General features: G+C 47.7%; 1 protein-coding gene across 5 annotated transcripts; it reads right to left on the bottom strand.

Moving 5' to 3' along the window:
* Nucleotides 1-1,789: 1,789 nt before the first annotated feature.
* On the bottom strand, nucleotides 1,790-14,423 carry CBX7 (chromobox 7). 5 transcript variants are annotated; one of them, XM_024199634.3, is made up of 7 exons: nucleotides 14,166-14,423; nucleotides 11,798-11,841; nucleotides 7,850-7,915; nucleotides 7,195-7,261; nucleotides 6,333-6,443; nucleotides 4,836-5,175; nucleotides 1,790-2,717 (listed from the first exon to the last, which is right to left on the bottom strand). In XM_024199634.3, the coding sequence occupies exons 1-7, from the start codon at nucleotides 14,232-14,234 to the stop codon at nucleotides 2,560-2,562; spliced, it is 855 nt and encodes a 284-aa protein (XP_024055402.2). In that variant the 5' UTR covers nucleotides 14,235-14,423; the 3' UTR covers nucleotides 1,790-2,559. The 5 variants fall into 5 exon arrangements, 3 of the variants coding, with proteins under 3 accessions (XP_024055402.2, XP_024055403.2, XP_024055404.2); XM_024199635.3 differs by having other exon boundaries at nucleotides 1,790-2,714; XR_002908100.3 differs by having other exon boundaries at nucleotides 2,631-2,714; nucleotides 3,610-5,175.
* Nucleotides 14,424-17,261: the final 2,838 nt, after the last annotated feature.

Genomic DNA, 17,261 nt, shown 5'->3' with positions numbered 1-17,261 from the left:
TAAGCAACCACGTTTGACAAACTTTGTCCTGAGTCTATGTTTATCCTACAGGTTGCACTGTTTCTATTTTTTTAGGATTCAGCACTCCCTCTTCTCCTCTGACACCTACTCCCACCATTTAAAAAAAAAAAAAAAAAATCAACTCAGGTTCCCCCGACCCCCCTCTCAGAATTCATCACTAATAAAAACTTGAAGCTGGGACAGTCTCCTGCATCCCCCACCTTGTGTTTATTTTGAGGGACAAAAATATTTGCACTGAGACACCTGAAATATAGGGTGTATCAATCTGTCCCGCAAGTACCATGACCTGGTGGAAGGCAGTCTAGTCCAGACAATGGAGGGTGAATCTTAGTATCCTATGAGCAGCTAGAGCCTATTAGAGGTAAAATGTGCTTTTAAAGAAAGCTTAGGGGCAGTCCTTTGTAAAAACCTTTGTAAAAAGCAAGTGTTTGCAGGACCCGAAGCATCAGTGTTGCAGAACTCCTAAGTTCCGCAGGCCTGAAGCGAAGCCCTCCAGGGGAAGAGCTGCAGAGAAACAGCATTTAGGATTTACACTAACACTTAGCTTCAGCTCTGTAGGAAAGTAGCTTCAGATAGCACAAAACCAGCAGATGAAGTCATTTTTTTGGGAGGGAATTAAAGGAGGGGAGTAAATGAAGAAAGTCAAGGCTGCACTGTATTACACTGCCCCACAATTCCCTCTGAGGCCCTAGCTTACCCTTCTTGCTTTCCATAGGGAGAGAGAGATTTTTAAGTTTAAAATAAAGAAGGAAGAGAGAGTGAGCGTGCAAGAACAGATGCTAAACTATCAACTTTGAAGATACAGCAATTCTTAGAAACCCCAAAATGTCACAGGTAGAATCCAGCACAAATCTCCAGGCGTTTTTAAGTGCAAAACCAGGCAGGCTCTATAGAACTGCAGGTGGCTTTCCTTGGCGAAGCTTTTTAAACCCTCAAAAGGGAAACTCCCCTGGTAAAGGGAACAAATAAGCATGAGGTCACAGATACTGTAAGTTTGGGGGGGCATATAAATAGGACACTCAATCCAAGAGTCCTTATCACTTTAGAGGATAAATTAAAAGTTAAAAAAATGTTAGAAGTCTAGTAGACTCCTCCCAGCTCTTATGCTATTCACTTTTGACCTTTAAATATGATCAGAGAGCAAAAGACTACCTAAAAGTGGAAACTGACCACCTAAAGTCCAGTTTCACTGCCTAGGTCTCATGCACTAGGCCTCTGCCGTTATCTGTGGATTTCCAGCACTTCCGGGCAATGTTTCAATTCCTTCGTGAGCCCTTCTTCCGAAGAAGAGAGCCACCCTTTCCACTGACTTATGAAAGCATTTTCAGGACAATATTTATATGTAGTCTGGGTTTGGTAAATCTTTTAGTACAGGGGTTCTCAGCCTGGGGGAAATCCACTTTCCATATTTCTCGATCAGAGAAGGGTTCTGGTCAGAGAGAAGAGTTCTGGGAAGGTCTCTGGATAGAGAAAAATGAGTACCACTGTGTTAATATATACAGTTATCCTCCTAAAGGGCCTTTATTAAAGGCTCAGAAATCCAAAGTGAGTATGTGTAGCTAATATACCACAGCTAGGAGGTAACAAAGATATGCGTTACAGCAGTGGTTCTCAAACTTTTGTACTGGTGACCCCTTTCACATAGCAAGCCTCTGAGTGCGACCCCCCCCCCATATCCATTAAAAAACACATTTTTATCTATTTAACACCATTATAAATGCTGAAGGCAAAGAGGGGTTTGGGGTGGAGGCTGACAGCTCACAACCTCCCCATGTAATAACCTCGCAATCCCCTGAGGGGTCCCGCCCCCCAGTTTGAGAACCCCTGTGTTACAGAATCAATGGATCACGCAGAGAGGGAAGATATTCCCTTCATTCTTCATGGAATCACACTGTAACCATCAGCCCCGTTCATTATTTGCAATGGAGTTTCCTACCTTCCCAGGCAAACAGATTACCTGCAATACCGTCACAGATAAAACATTAGGAAGGGAGGAAGCTTGTAACAGACTTGAGCTACCTAAAGTGATTGGGTCCATTACATCTCACTGTAGTAGCTGGGCGGGAGGAGGAAGATGGGGAGGGTGATGTCCAGAGGAAGCATCTTTACCCAAGGGACAACAACAACTGCAAATCAAGGAAGCAACTAATAGGTCCAACCCCTTCTCCATCTCCGTGTCCTCTCTCACCCTAAATGCAGCGGCCAAAACTAATAGAGCAAAGGGACTACATGGAGAAAAAAAGTTCTCAAGATGCCCTACCAGGGGAGTCTTTGCCAAGGAAAGGGGTATCAGTTTCTCAGACAGACAAAGCAATAACAGACAAGTTTAACAAACAAAAAACACATTGCCCGTACATTGCCTTTTGTTTTTGCGTATCTGAAGGGGAAAAGAAAAATCAATGAGACTTCAGTAAAAAAAAAAAAAAAAAAAACTCCTCTGTAAAAATTTTAAAAAAAAAATTTTGGATTTTTTTTTGAAGAGTGAAATAATCACCCCACCCCCAAAAGAATCTGACTAGGAACATTAAAAATGGAGATTCAGAACTGCACACTTCGGTCTCGGAAGAAGCCCTCGGCCACTTGTGCTTCTCTGAAGGTCACGGTAATGGAGTTCGCCGTGATGTCTGTCACTGTCACTTCGCTGGGGGACAAGGTGGGGATCCAGGGGAGGCTGCCATCAACTGCATCCACACCTACTGCAGAGGGGGAGGTGGATAAGAGCACGTTAGAAAAAGAATGAGGGCCTAACAGAAGAGGAGCATCCTTGCTGGCTATGGGTGGGTGACATCAACCTGTGCCAAGTTTGCACATGCTCCAAGGTGTCTAACCCCCCCCCACAGAAAGTAAGGGGCAGAGGGAAGAGGTGGGAAGATAATAATGGGACAGTGAAGGGTGAGGGAAAGAAGGGGGAGCGGCAAGAAGAACGTCAGACAGACAGACACACAATCAACTGTTCAGGCTGATACTACAACAGCCCCCAACAGCACCACCATGCTTACACGTCCATCAGCATGTTCATTATACATTTCCCACCCTCTTTCCAAATGGGAATCAAAATATCCCACTTTAGGGGGAGTATCTGGCAACTGGATCTCAGCCCACTTGATCTCCTGGTTAGTGCACGTGTTCACTGTAGTGTAAACTCAACCCCCACCCCAACCAACCAAAACAACAAACAAACAATCAGAACTAATATTTTTCAAGCTCATCCCAGATACCCCATGTTCCCTGGGCCTACGGGGGCCCTAACAAACTGAGGATTTTCCTCCATTGTACCTCCAAATCCAGCCAAGGGAAGGGCTGGATGTGACTCTCTCCAAAGCCCATCAATGCCACTCCTTTGGGGTCCAAAGGGTACAAGAGTTTCCCTCTTTACTCCCTCCCCACCGAGGGGAGGAAGCTAAAAACATCTACTCTCCCCTGGGGCTCCTAATCTCTACCACTCAAAGTGAGGGACCCAAATACCCCCCACTTCCACTTCCCCACAGTGTAAAAAACTCAAGAACAGATTGAACAAACCCCGCACCCAAAGAGAGCCACAAAAATATATGGAGAGGGGAGGGAAACATCCCCTCTCTATTACTTTACCTGTACTGCACCCTGTTGTCCCACCTGGGTATGGAATGTGGACCCCTTAACTGGGCATTTCCTGGCTTCTGTCTCAGATATCTGAGGTGTGTCTACTCTCACCTCGGAAAGAGTCCATTCACCCAGACACTAACCGGAATTCCGAACGTGCACACGTCGAGGGGAGAATAGAAAAATAGTTTTACATTTCTCTAGCACCTTTCATCCTTCAGATCCCAAACTGCTTTACATACTGCACAGTTCGGGATCACATCACCCACCATCAATATGTAGCACGACAGCCATTCTGCATTAGTGGCGCTACAGGGCAGTCGTGGAGGGGGAAGTTGAGTACTTTCTCCAATTGAAACTAGAAGGGAAAGTTTAGATCACCAGAATCTAATTAGCCCCATGGCCCAACCTAATTCTAACTTGGGTAACACCTTGCTCCTACCAGGAGTGCCATGACATTGATTTTACATCTCATCAGGAAAACCGCACCTTCAGAAGCTCAACCTATGCAGGGGTAGTGGTTTGCTACTGACTCTGAAGGATATGACTCCTGAGATGCCATGAGTCCTCCCTGCAGCTCCTGGGGTTGGCCTGGAGGTCTGCCATCCACTTACTGCCCTACTTAGCTTGTGACATTTGATGAAGTTCCAGTGACCTCTGCACCCCACCCTCAAAACAGGTGATTTAGCACAATATTCACGTAAAGGGATTTTGGGTGGAAGAGAGGGAGGGCAGGGTTCCCATTGAGGCATGTGTGCAAATGTCAAAGTGGCACTGCTAGAGGATTATGAGTATGTGAATTTATCCCTTTTAAGGTTCCCTTTATCAGGGTGCGGGGAAGAACTATATGCTGGAACATGACAAGACACAGTTTCTCACTGCAACAGACAGCCATGTCATCTCTCTGGAAAAGCAGATGGGAGGAGAAGCAGCACTAGCTTTCACATGCACTCTGATACTATGATGATGGTCACCAATATAAGAACACATAGGTGGCAACACCACAGAAACAGACCGATAGATTAACCGAGTTATTCATCCAGACAACTTGCAGAGGTGTTTGGGGACAACCTTGCCAATTATAGCCTTTGCACACATTGTAAAGAGCTGACCCAAAACCACACTCCCAGGATGCAGTAGGCAAGGAGGAAGAGTGTGTGTGTCCAGTAAACAAAATCAGAGAGCATCACGCTCATGCCCCTCAATTCACAGTCAAATGGGGTCCCTGGCCTTACCTTCTTTGCTAGCATGCTGCGTCGAATCCCAGTCATTGGGAGTTTGCCTAGTCTCTAGTGCCACTGACTCCTTCAAGAAGAACTCACGCCTGTGGTTACGGCTCTCCAGGCTTGACATGCGTGGAAACTTCTTCCGCGACAGCCGGAGATATTTCTGGTTCTTGCGCTGCTTCCGGAGCGGGAATGGTAGGACACCTCCCCCACTCTTCTCCGATAGCTCTGTCTGTCCTGGCTTGGCCCCTGCCAGATTGCTTCCTCCTCCTCCAAATCGCCGTGATAGAGAGAAACAGAGCTTCTCCTTTCCCTTGTGGGCACTCCTCAGGTCCATACCGTAAAGCCTCTGTGAATGGGAGTGGAGCAGAAAGGCCAGTCATCCCAGAGTATCAGAACTAAAGCACTTGTGTGTTTCAATGCCCTTGCAGGGACAGAACCATGCTAAGAGGAAGGGGGATAACTGTCTACAGGTGCATAAACGCCTAGGGAGGAGAGAGTTGTACAGCAAGGTCACTGAGCAGAGGGAAAGCTTGAGATGAATGCATCAAGTCAACCATCCTAACAGCAAGAGCTATTACTGTACAGCAGGGGTTCTCAAACTCTAGGTCGGGACCCCAAAGTGGATCATGACCCCATTTTAAGGGGGTCGCCAAGGCTGGTGTTGGCCCTGTGCCCCAGCAAGTCTGAAGCCCAAGCCCCATCACCCAGGGCTAAGGTTACATGCCCCCTGCCCAAGGCAGAAGACCTTGGGCTTCAGTTTTAGCCCCCACACCCGGGGCGGTGGGGCTCGGTCTTTGGTACCCCCTCCTAGGGTCATGTAGTAATTTTTCTTGTCAGAAGGGGGTCACGGTGCAATGAAGTTTGAGAACCGCTGCTGTACAGAATAGTCTCCTGAGACAGCCTGGTCAATCCCTGGGCATTGGTCTAGGAGTCAGGAGACCTGGGTTCTAGTCTTGTGTCTGCCACTGATCTTCTAAATGACCATGGATAAGTCACTTCACCCCTCTGTGCCTCCATTTCCCTTCCCATCTTTTGTTTGTCCTCTAAGGTCTCCAGGGAAAGGGTGGTCTCTCACTATGTGATCGTCCAGTGCCTAGCACAACAGGACCATGATCTTGACTGGAGCCTCTTGGCCCTACCATAATAAAAACAAATACAAGTTGGAAGCTTAATTGCTTGGAATGTTTAAAATTGCGAAAACATCCTGGAGAAGAATACCATGGAGAGGTCTGCAAAAGGGATAGGCTAGCTGAGCCAATAAGTCTTTCCTCTCTCTCTCCTTCCTAGGATCACCTCCATGGCACAGCAGTGGGCAGAGACATTATGGTTACTTGTGCAGGGTTGCTAGAACTTTGCTTCCATGTGACTAACAGCTCTGGCATTCCACAGGGCCAGGGCCCAGTTTGAATCCAGTGAGCACACAAACAGGTAGCATCTCTTTTATGGCAGAAATCTAATTGTTTAGGTACTTACATGGCCCTGATTGCCCTGCAGGGCACCTACCTCCATCCCTTCTGCACAGTGGAACCCACTTGCCCTAATCTGATTCCTCCACTGCCACAAGGACCCTCTACAGGCCAGTTCCATCTGGGCCTGAGCATGGTTTAAGTTTTGCTGAAAATAAACATTAACATGGAGGCACAAGTTTCACCGGAGAGCTGTTTACAAGACACAATATCCGAGTGCTGCCCAAACCTCCTCCATCCCTCATGCAGGGATAATCTCCAGCAGAGGGATGCTCTCAGTGCCCTCTCAGAGCCTGAAGCAGCAAAGAAAGGGGGCTTGTGCACATTAGAACAAGCGGTGTTTAACATGCTAGCTGACACACTGTAAAATCCTTGCGTACACAGGGCACACTAGTTTTAACACGTGCTAGCCAGTCGCGCTCAAGTGGCTAGCCAGTCGCGCTCAGGTGGCTAGCCAGTCGCGCTCAGGTGGCTAGCCAGTCGCGCTCAGGTGGCTAGCCAGTCGCGCTCAGGTGGCTAGCCAGTCGCGCTCAGGTGGCTAGCCAGTTTCTACCACTGCTGTAATGTCCACACTGTTACTTTTAGTGTGCTAGCATGAGCCCTGCCAACACAAGTTTGCGTACTCAGTCTGGGAGTGTAGGCACACCCTCAATGGGAACGCCTTGGGTTCATCTCAATCTGCTAAATGGGTTAAAACTGCAGCTTGCCTGTCTACACTAGGATTTTAAAACGTGTTAGCTATTATGTTTAAAACCCACCACCTTTCTTCCTGGTATGGACAAAGTCAGAGGATATACTATTGCAAACAGAAAGTCAGCTTCACCCTGGAAGAGTCATAGATGCAGTAACAAAGGGGCTTAAGGATGGGAGAAGACACGCCAGGAAGAGTGAAAGGTTACCTGTAATAAGAGGCGTTTCGGTTTAGGGCCTCTCTTCCTGTATCCTGATGCACGGTCTCTCTCTTCCCTGCAAGGAAAAAAAACCCATGAGACAAGATGACAAACTACAATACAGAACAACATAGCACAATGCCCAACTAGGGCTTCCACTCTCTGTATCTAGCTAGTTCCCTTAATTCCTTCACCAAACCTCACTGGCCATCATCACGAATGAGGAGAAAACCCCAGAGCTGCTTCTCGTGGGAGTAAAAACCTTGTTAGAAAGGAAACTTCAAAGGCTCAGTTGATCTAGGTTGGGATATGGTGCCTCTAGGTCACCTGTTTATATCCAGCCCAGATGGCAGTGACTGGAAGTTATTCACACTAGCTCTCCAGCAGCTTTTGGGCAATGAGAGGACAAGTGTCCTTCTCACAAAACCACCATGACTGGCACTGACTTCTTTCTTGCCAGTCTCAGCAGAGTCCCAGGGCTGAATGGGCCATGGAGAATGAACCAAACATTCCCACAGGTGGCCACCCTTGATGGCAACTGAGGCGTATTGCCAGGACAGCAGAGATGCTTATGTCATTGCCGCCCATGCTATTCCCATTCTATGCATACAGGACTATTTTAAGTTTTCCTGGGGGTGGGGGGACGGGGACCGAGCCCTCTTACTTCTCTTCATAAGCCACTACCAGGCGAGGATCCAGGATGTGATCCTCCGGCTCCCATGTGCTGTATCTGAAGAAATAAAAATGAATATATTTTAAAAAAGAGACTTCAGTGAAACATCATCTTTGCAAGGGCTGCTACTGGCATTACTGAGGCTCTGGAACCTGCCTCCCATACATAGATCATTCCTCAATGGCAGGTCAGGGACCAGCCACACCACTTTTAGAGCTTTGGGAACTTCCCATCACCCCTTTTCACCTATACATACCCCCCGCCCCAGAATCAGTCTAAACCCTACATCATCCACTCTTTGTAAGAGAATAGAGAGGGCTTCCCACCACAGGCCCCCTCAAAACCTTTCTTAAAGTCAGCAGGAGCATCATAAACTACTCCCACCAATGAAGGCTGAGCAAGTCTGCTCTGCAGTGCTGCTCCCAACTTGGGGAGCAAATCCAGCTCTGCCCCATGGCAGAGCACTAACCACTAAGGCAATGGGCCTGGCTGGGTGGGATTTTCAAGAAAACAGGACACTCGAGATTAATAGATTCCTAAGCAGAAATATGTTTCTTCACCTGTGTTATTAACATATCTCGGATTATTGAAGCTGGAAGGATTAAAACAGCTGAATGGATTTTTCACCACAGATGCTGTTTAATTAAAAAAAAAGACACTTAGATTTGGGGCCTAAACTAAGTTGACTATGAGCCTTCAGACCCTTTTGCTATTTCTTATCCTCCTAACTCCTCCTATATCGGTGACAAGACGCTGATGGACTAGCTTTTATACACCAGTTCTAGATTTGGATAAGAAAAAAAGGGATGCATGTATATTGTTTTCAGCAGCACAGAAGCTATCTAACATAAGCCAGGTGTTGGGGGGGTGGGGGGGAGGACTGGAAATAGTACTTCCGAACTTGGCACCCAGAAAACAGAAGCTAGCCTTGCAGAGCAGAAAGGTCATCAGCCCATCTTCCTCCCTGACTGTTATGCAGCTGAGACAGGAACCAGGGGTTAGGTGAGGTATGTGTGGTATCAGTGAAACATTCTGACTATGGGGAAGTCTTTAAAAACTGCTGAGAAGAGCTAGAACATGGAAGAGCTAAATGCAAGAGAAAAAACAATTCTGGAAGGGTTACTACTCACAAAGGTCATGTTTGACTGGGGCTGGGATGTGGTATCCATCTGGAATGCCCATCCCAACAGGGAGGAGAATATAGCTCTAAAACAAAATGTTCCAGAGTGATTTATTTTCTGGACTAAAAAGGTCTATGACCCATGCAGCGGAGCACACACTCATACATTCCTGAAGGGGGGAGAGAAGTTGTACCAAAAACCACATGCAGGGCAGTGGTGTTTGTACAAACATCTCTGCAGCAGAGCAGCAAGCCAAATTTATTACAGAACGGTCTGGTTTTTGGATGAAGAGGTGTACATTAGGCGTGTGGTTCTGGAACATTCACTCCTGATGCGGAAGAGAGTATCAAGATAGGGTTTCTAGAATCATCCTCAGGAATCTCCCCTAATGTAGATTCCTCAACAAGGGAGAAGGACAGGTATGAAACCCAGGAATTCTAAGATGTACTTCATTCTAGAAGGTTATGGACAGAGCACAGGGTTAAGAACAGACAGGCCTTCACCATTCCCTGTTAACTGACCCTTCCCACCCTTCTCACTCCACCCTCACCAACTCTCCCACATCTTTTCACCCAAGCCTCCTGCAGCAATCTCGGTATCTGCAGACTGCCAAAGTCAAGATGTTATTTGTGCAGAGGAAGGTTCCTTTCTCTCCCTTCCAGAGATTTTGGCATTCGTTTTTTACAGAAGAGGGAGGGAAAAATCAGGCAGAGGATTCCTTTTCTGGTGGCGGAGGAGGAGGGGGATTTGTTACAAAAAACCTGATGGGTGTTTCCTTTCCTCTGCAGCTCAGCTCCCTGCTCACTGCAGTGGCAAAACACTGCATATAAAAAAAAAAAAACATGGTGCAATTTGCACCACACACACACACATACACAGTCCAGGCTGCAGCAGCAGAACTGCAGAGAGAGCACACACTCTGGAAAACACAGATCACGTGAACTTTCCTCCCCCCCTCCCCCTATCTCAAACACAAGTTGTAAACAAGCTTGTGGCTGAGTCAGATCTGTAACCCTTCCAGTCCCTGCCTGCAGCAGCGCAACCCAGAGATTTGATAGGTGTGGCAAATTAATGAGGGAAATTTGAGAAGAGTATGTGGAATGCACAGGAAAGGAGCAAATGCACTACTTGTACCCGACCCTTTACCCCTTTCCATCAACACCACAGTGGGAGTAAATGAATAATGGGCAAGGAGATCAGAAACGGCAAAAAACACACACACAGAGGAAGAGAAAACCAAGATGGGTAGAGGGAGAGGGATGTGCTGGAAGGCTAGGATGTAAACACCTAAGTATGCTGCACACCTCTGCATGTACAGAGACTGGTAGAAGGAAGAGAGTTAACAACTGAAGTATTTAGGTTTCAAGCAATGCTAGCCCTGGAGAGAACAGGTTTCAAAAATGAGATACCAATCAACAGGGTTTGATATTTTTATGTTTTGAGGTGTCATGGCAGCAAAACAAGGAATCTCTCCCCTCTGAGCCAGGAGGCTGTGAGGGTTCAAATGCCCATGCTAGGATTTTGTTTCGCTGCGGATCTCAAGGTCTGGGGGAAAGAAAGGAAGGAAGAAAGAAGGCAAAAGGAGGTAAGTGCTGCACTGTCCTTCAGAAGAGATATTAGACCAAACTCAGTCCACCCATTCCTGCTGGCTAACGATCAAGCAGAAGTGAAATGCTTTCCACAAGTGCAGTCACTGCAGTGGTGCCTAACGGGACAAACACCAATGTTCTGTGCTCCTAGCAGTGCAGACATGCTCCCAACCTGAATGCCTGAATACACAAAGCTGAAGTTAACTCTAAAGTCAGCAGGCCCACAGAAAATGGCCTTGGTGCTAAACTGTACTATAGATATTGGTACTCAAGTGTACAGGGTTAAATTGATCACAGAATTTATAGCCAGGAAGAAAATTTTTCCCTTCCCACACCAACCAGAGAGATAGGGACTGTATACACTTGTGTGCACACACACACACACACACCTGGGAGGTGGGGGTGTGAGACAGGGCATTTGGGGATGTTTCAACTTCTTTTTAGAAGAGAAAAGACAGATGTCCATATGGACTGAGGAGGACTAGTCCATTTAGGCAAGCAATTCATATAGTAATAATTTTACATAATCCCTTTCATCTCACAGCATTTTACAGATTGTTCCCTGCCGAAAAAGTCACTCCCAATTGAAATGCAGCCACTTCTGGGGAAGACTAAAATAACTACTAAAATAATTTAGGAGAGGAACAGAAATATACCCTAACCAATGGAAAATAGTGGGAATCCTCAAAAGGCAACACAGATTCCCTGTGTTGGACTGTGACCAGTAAATCTGAGTCAGTGCCTCTTCTCTCGTGAAGGGAAATCTTTAATGATAAGAGGTAATGCTCACAATTGGTGTCTTATCCAAAAGGAAGCACTTCTAGAGGCAACCCACCCTCTAATCATATGCTGGGGGGTCTTCTCAGTACTGACCTGGAAGGAAGAACACCTCCTACTGAATGTAACACTTAAAACCATAGCACCTGGGTTTCCCTTGGAGTTTTCCTATGTAAGATGGATGGATTGGAAGTAGGCAGCAAGTGGACAGTTTCAGAGGGGAGAGGATAATGGAAAGAAAAGAGAGGCAACTGAGGGATATGGTCCCGTGCTTCAGCCTCACCATGTATTAAGTCAGTCAGGAATATGGGTACATAGAGTGTGTTTGGGGCTGTCTGTCTTTTTTGGAGCAAGGCACAAGAGAACATATGTTAATAACATGGGGAGCAGAAATACAGCCAAAGCCATTACTGACAAGCGGGGGAGGGGGGAAGAGGAGAGAAAATACTTACTTTGGGGGCCATCCTTTCCACTTCACCAGGTATTCTACATTACCCTAGAGAGAGAGGGGGGGAAAAAAATGATAAGCCTTGCAACCCAAAATGGGTCCTACAGGAAGAGGAGAAACTGTGTCAAGAGAATGCCCTTTGGTCTGCACTGGCAACAGTGCGCACTGAAGAGCTTGTTCCCCATCACTACCTTTAAAAAAAAAAAAATTAAGCCTTTTCTTCATTAAACTGAATAATCCATAGGTTTCTCAAGCAAATGTGTGTGTCGTCCTGGTACTCTCCAATCACCCTACTATCAACCAGGGAGCACAGCTCTGCAGGTGCTTCAAAAGTGACCAGTACCAGAAGGCGGAGCCCCAGCAACCCTCCAACAAGCAGCCCACATGTGCACAGCTCCACAACTCATGAGCAACCCTACAACAAGTCCGCATGCATAAACATGATGAGAGGAAAACTCATGCCAGGAATGGAATAAGTGTCTGAGGGGCTAGTTATAAGAAGCCAGAAGAAATACAAAATTTTAGAAGCTATGAAATGCCTCTTTGGCATGTCCCCTTCCAGCTGCTACATGCTTTGCACAAACACTGTCCCCTCCATCCAAGCCACTCCACCTTCTGACCTGAACAAACACCAATTCAAAGCTATCCACTTACTTGTTCACTATATAGGGGGGAGAAGGAAGAAATGGGAGAGTATGGAAATCAATTCAAGAGCCCCGAGGAGCAGGTGTACAACTGATATGATCTTTGAGAAATAATAAATAACAGCATGATTTTGCCCTTATAACTTTTCCTGAAGTGTGGTGTGTACACACATACTTATGGAGGCAGGGCATGGAAAATGTAAAAATTAAGATACACTTAACATACACAATGGATTGTAGGGGGAAGGGAGATCATGCAATTGGTTTCATTTTCTTGGGGGGGGGGGGGGGTTCAGCTTTCAAATATGTGAAAAAATACTGCCTTATAAGCCATTGAAAGCTCTCAAGACATTTCACAGGTGTTTATGGTTAATCCTCATAATAGCCCATGAGGTGGTTAATACCTGCTTCATCCCCATTTTACAGCTGTGAAAACTGAGTCACTAAATTCAAGACCAGCATTTTCAGGAGTGTCCATTGATTTTGGGTGCCCGATTGACAGATCTCGGCATGAATTTCAGAAGTGCTGAGCACCGATAATTCCAATTCAAGTTAATGGGAGCTCAACACCCCTGAAAAAAGTCAGAGCCCCATAGCATCTCACAGCATTCAAAAACAGTACACAAAATTAGTGGCAATTAAAAAAAATGGGCCAAAATAACTTGCCCAAGGTTACCAAAAGAGTCAGTGTCAGAAGTAGAAACCCAGCTCCTTCAATTCCCGCTTCTATCTTTTAAGCACAATGCCGTGCTTTCTCATACAATGATCCCTCCCAGAGTCCCACATCAACATTTCAACATTCATTGAACTATGCCTTATTCAATCACCCCATCATCTACAGAAGTGCCCATTCAAACCACAAGTACAGCTCAGCACCCAAGAATCAAGACGGTGCAAAAATGACTTGTTTAAGGTAGCAGAGGTGATAGGATAAACATGCAGGCATCTCTCCCATTTCCATCAGTGCCTCTCTCCCCACACCCACATTTTTCAAAAAAGAAATGAACCCTTACTGCAAATTAAAATCTCAAGGAATTGAAGATATACGCCACACTTAAAAAGACTTGCACCCACAGGCATGAAGGATCAGGAAAGGGAGGTCAGCAAATTTGGCAAGGTGGCCTCTTCTTGAACAGGCCATTACTCATTTAAGGGGAGGTGGTAAAAGAAAAAGATGACCTAGTTGTCGGAGGTGGAAAAGGGGAAGAAGAACGGGCAGGGATCCTCTTTCCCCTACAACCTCCAATCTAGCTCTTCTTTCTCTCCATTCCTGCAGGGAACAGCATGCAGAGATGCATGTATGGAAATGGTACCTGTCCTTTCTCTGGGAGGTTGGAGGAGTAGGTGATGGTGACCCCCACCATACAGCTCTACTTGTAACATGGTGACAGAAAAACATACCCATGCCCTGCAGCACTGGGGCTTGACGATGATCCCCCTCACGCCCCCTTCCCGCAGCATGGTGCTAGTACCCATCACCACGCCCCCCCTCCCGCATGCAGCATGGGTGGGGGTACATGCTGATGCCCCCATACCCGATGCCTGCAGCATGGGGTGGGAAGTAGATGCCCGTGTCCGTCACACCCCCTACAGCACAGAATATGTACGAGAAGGCACGACAGGGGAGCTGGGCCTCCTGCGCCCCTTCCCTGCAGCGTGGAGCTCTGGAGCCCCCCGCACGGGAGGGCGAGGTGGGAAATAGATGCTGGTGCCCCCCCCTCGCCTCACCTTCCTTATGCGCTTCTTCCTGATATTCTCCACCGCAAACACCTGCTCCCCGATAGCAGAGAGCTCCATGCAGGGGGAAGGAGGAGGCGGCTGCTCCCCGTACCGCTGCGGGGGGACCGGCTGCAAGAAGGCGGCGGGTGCGGTGGTGGCTCCTACTGCTGCTGGTCCCTGTCTTACTCACGCTCACACACCCCCTCGCGCTCAATCACGCCGCCGACAACATTCCATTTTAGAATCTGCGCAACATTTTCCCAGGCGCGCGCGAGCCCCCCACCCCCTTCCGCGGGCGCGCGGGCGCGCGCCTGGCCAGGTCCCTCCTCCCGCCAAGCGGATCGTGAGCGTGAGATATATCCCCGGCCTTCGCTCGCCGTTCCCGACGGGTCTCTATTTGGCGCTGCCTAGACGGCTAAGGTTGAAGGGTGGGGCCTAGACCAGTTTTCTCTGGACAGCCCGTCGAGCCCGGAGCGCCTTTACTCCCAACCTCTGTAGGAGGAGCTGAGTGAGCGAGAGGCATTGGGCTCCTCGCTGCCATGGGTTCTAATCCCAACGGTACCCCCTTCTAGGAGACAAACAGCCCTTGACTGGAGTAGCCTGAGGGGCAGATGCAGTGTTTTCCTTTCATAACTGGGAGGAGAAGGAGGTGGTCTCACCCCTGTCTTTCCCCTCCAGCAGTTCTCATTCCCTGTGAAAGCCTGAGAGCAACATTGCTGAGCTCTGTGGGGTTTAGAGCAGGGTAGGGTTTTTTGCTATTTAAGAACAGACCTTAAATGAGGAAATGCAGTGCAGTCCGTGGATAGTGCACTGGACTGGGAGCCAGGAGACCTGGGCTCTGTTCCCAGCTCTGCCCCGATGAGCATGTGGAAGTAATGCTTTCTACCATCTCCAGTGGGCTAAGAGACTCATTCCATCCTGGCGCACAATGATCTGACCTCAGATGTTCAGGCTTTTGTCACCTCTCAGTTGGGCTACAATAATGTGATGTAGCTGGGCATGAAGCCTTCAGCTCTCAGGAAACTCCAACTAGTATAGAACATTGCAGTGCATCACCTCAGCAACACAGGCAACTGTGAGCACATCACAACTGTCCCCTGCTCTCTACCCTGGCTTTTCAGAGAATATCAAGTTGAAGGTCTCAGAATTTATCTTCAAAGTGTTCCATGGCCTGTGCCCAGGATATCTAGAAGACAATCTAAAGATACAGGATGAAGACCACGGTTGACAACTTTGCTTCTCTGGCACTATGGAATCTCTACCACAAGGGTAAAGTTTGTCTGTGCAAGAGACAGAGTCAGTCCAAGAATGTGAAATGAACTCTGAGGGCCATCACAAACCTCATCACCTTCTGCTCAAAGGCCAAGGTGCATTTCTTTGACCTTACCTTCTGTAATATAAACACATAGCTGTGTGTGTGTGCGCGCGTGCGCACGCACCGGCAGCTCCCCCCACTTCCCCCAGCACCTTCCGACCACTGGTGGGCCCAGCGGATCAGCGTCTCCCTCTCCCTTCCAGTGCTTCTTGCCCACTGCGGACAGCTGTTTGGAGGCTGGGGGACTCGGCACTCTCGGGGAAGGGGGCAGAACTGGGCGGGAAGAGGAAGGGTGTGGGTGGAGCGGGTTTGGGGGAAGGGGTGGAGTGGGAACAGGGCCTGGGGTGGAGCCGGGGGTCAAGCACCCCCCGGCACTTTGAAAGGTCGGCACCTGCCGTATGTTACTATTTAAAAAACCCTTCCAAAACATTCCACAGGACACACTTCTCCCCCCAGGGAAAGGATGAGAGAACAACCACCATATGACAAATGTTAGTAATGTGCTACTGGAAGGGGCTCAGATACTACAGTTTTGAGCGCAGTATAAAATGTATGTAGAATAGAATAGACCTGGTGTGTGATTTTAGGCAAGTCACTTCTTCTGTTTGTGGTGCTATTTCTGTAGTAGGAGGATATAAACATGCAGAGCCATGCTTTAAGCAGCAAATGGAGAATTCCCTAACCAGGAAGTTCCCCCACTTATTAAGATCCCTGCTTCTACACATCCTGGTCCCCTCTGGTAACTGTGGAGGACCAGGAACTCTATAAGATTAAAACCTAAATTATAAACCAATGTGTATACACACAGCAGTTCAAAATAAACTTCAGTTCTTTAAAACTATTTACACTTCTATGTTCCCCTTATCAATTGCATTTAAATAGTCTTGAACAGTATTCTAAAGATCAGGTCTTTGAGGGGGTTTTGATCAGTCTTCCAGATATGTTCTCACTACTGTTGAGTTTGTGCATGGAGTTCCCTGTGGAGGGGGCTCACTTCCTGACAAAGTACCAGCAGGCATAGGCACTGACTCTGTGGGTGCTCTGGGGCTGGAGCACCCACAGGTAAAAAATGGTGGGTGCTGGGGGAGGGGGAGCAGGGGCAGGAAGAGGTGGGGTGGGGCCTTGGGGGAAGGGGTGGAGTGGGGGCAGGGCCTGGGGCAGAGCCAGGGGTCAAGCACCCCCCAGCACTTTGGAAAGTCGGCACCTGTGCTAGCAGGTCCCAGATCCTCTCTTAATTGGGTTGCGAAATACTGAAAATGAACCAACTTCCTCCAGAGAAATCCTTTTGGAGTTTTCACTAGTTGGAATGTGGGCGATTGAGAAGTTCAGAACAGTTCCAGATGTCTGAGAGCTTTCGAGCCAAACTTTGTTCCCTGGCTCGAAAGGTAGTGCTTTTGTTCTGTGCTGAACATTAATGTTTTCTTGCTGCCAAATTTTTATTTTGGCATCCTATTTTCAAAATTCCTGCAGGTTGGTCTACTTAGGTTTAAGTTGTATTTGTGCCACAGATAAAGGCATCCTTAGTCATCTTCCCATGAGAAATTCTGCTGGAGATAGTCTTGATGCAAGTGGTGTTGACTGATATGCCAGGAATGCTTTATATGGGTCCACTGATTTTCAGTGGCAGATTATCCAATGGGCCCACAAGGCCTGTGCCCAGGGCCCCTGGCCAATTGGGGGGTCCTGGAAAAATGGGCACCCCAGCAGAAATCCACTGTGGGGTGCCGGAAGACCAGAGAACTGGTTGAAGCTGTGTGGCATGCAGGAAAACCCCAGTGCCCCAACCTGGG

Source organism: Terrapene carolina, unplaced genomic scaffold (assembly GCF_002925995.2).
Source record: "Terrapene carolina triunguis isolate 2854851 unplaced genomic scaffold, T_m_triunguis-2.0 Scaffold247, whole genome shotgun sequence".
Classification (NCBI taxonomy): domain Eukaryota; kingdom Metazoa; phylum Chordata; order Testudines; family Emydidae; genus Terrapene; species Terrapene triunguis.
The sequence above is the reverse complement of the archived record's forward strand: the minus strand, read 5'-3'. Positions and strand labels throughout refer to the sequence as shown.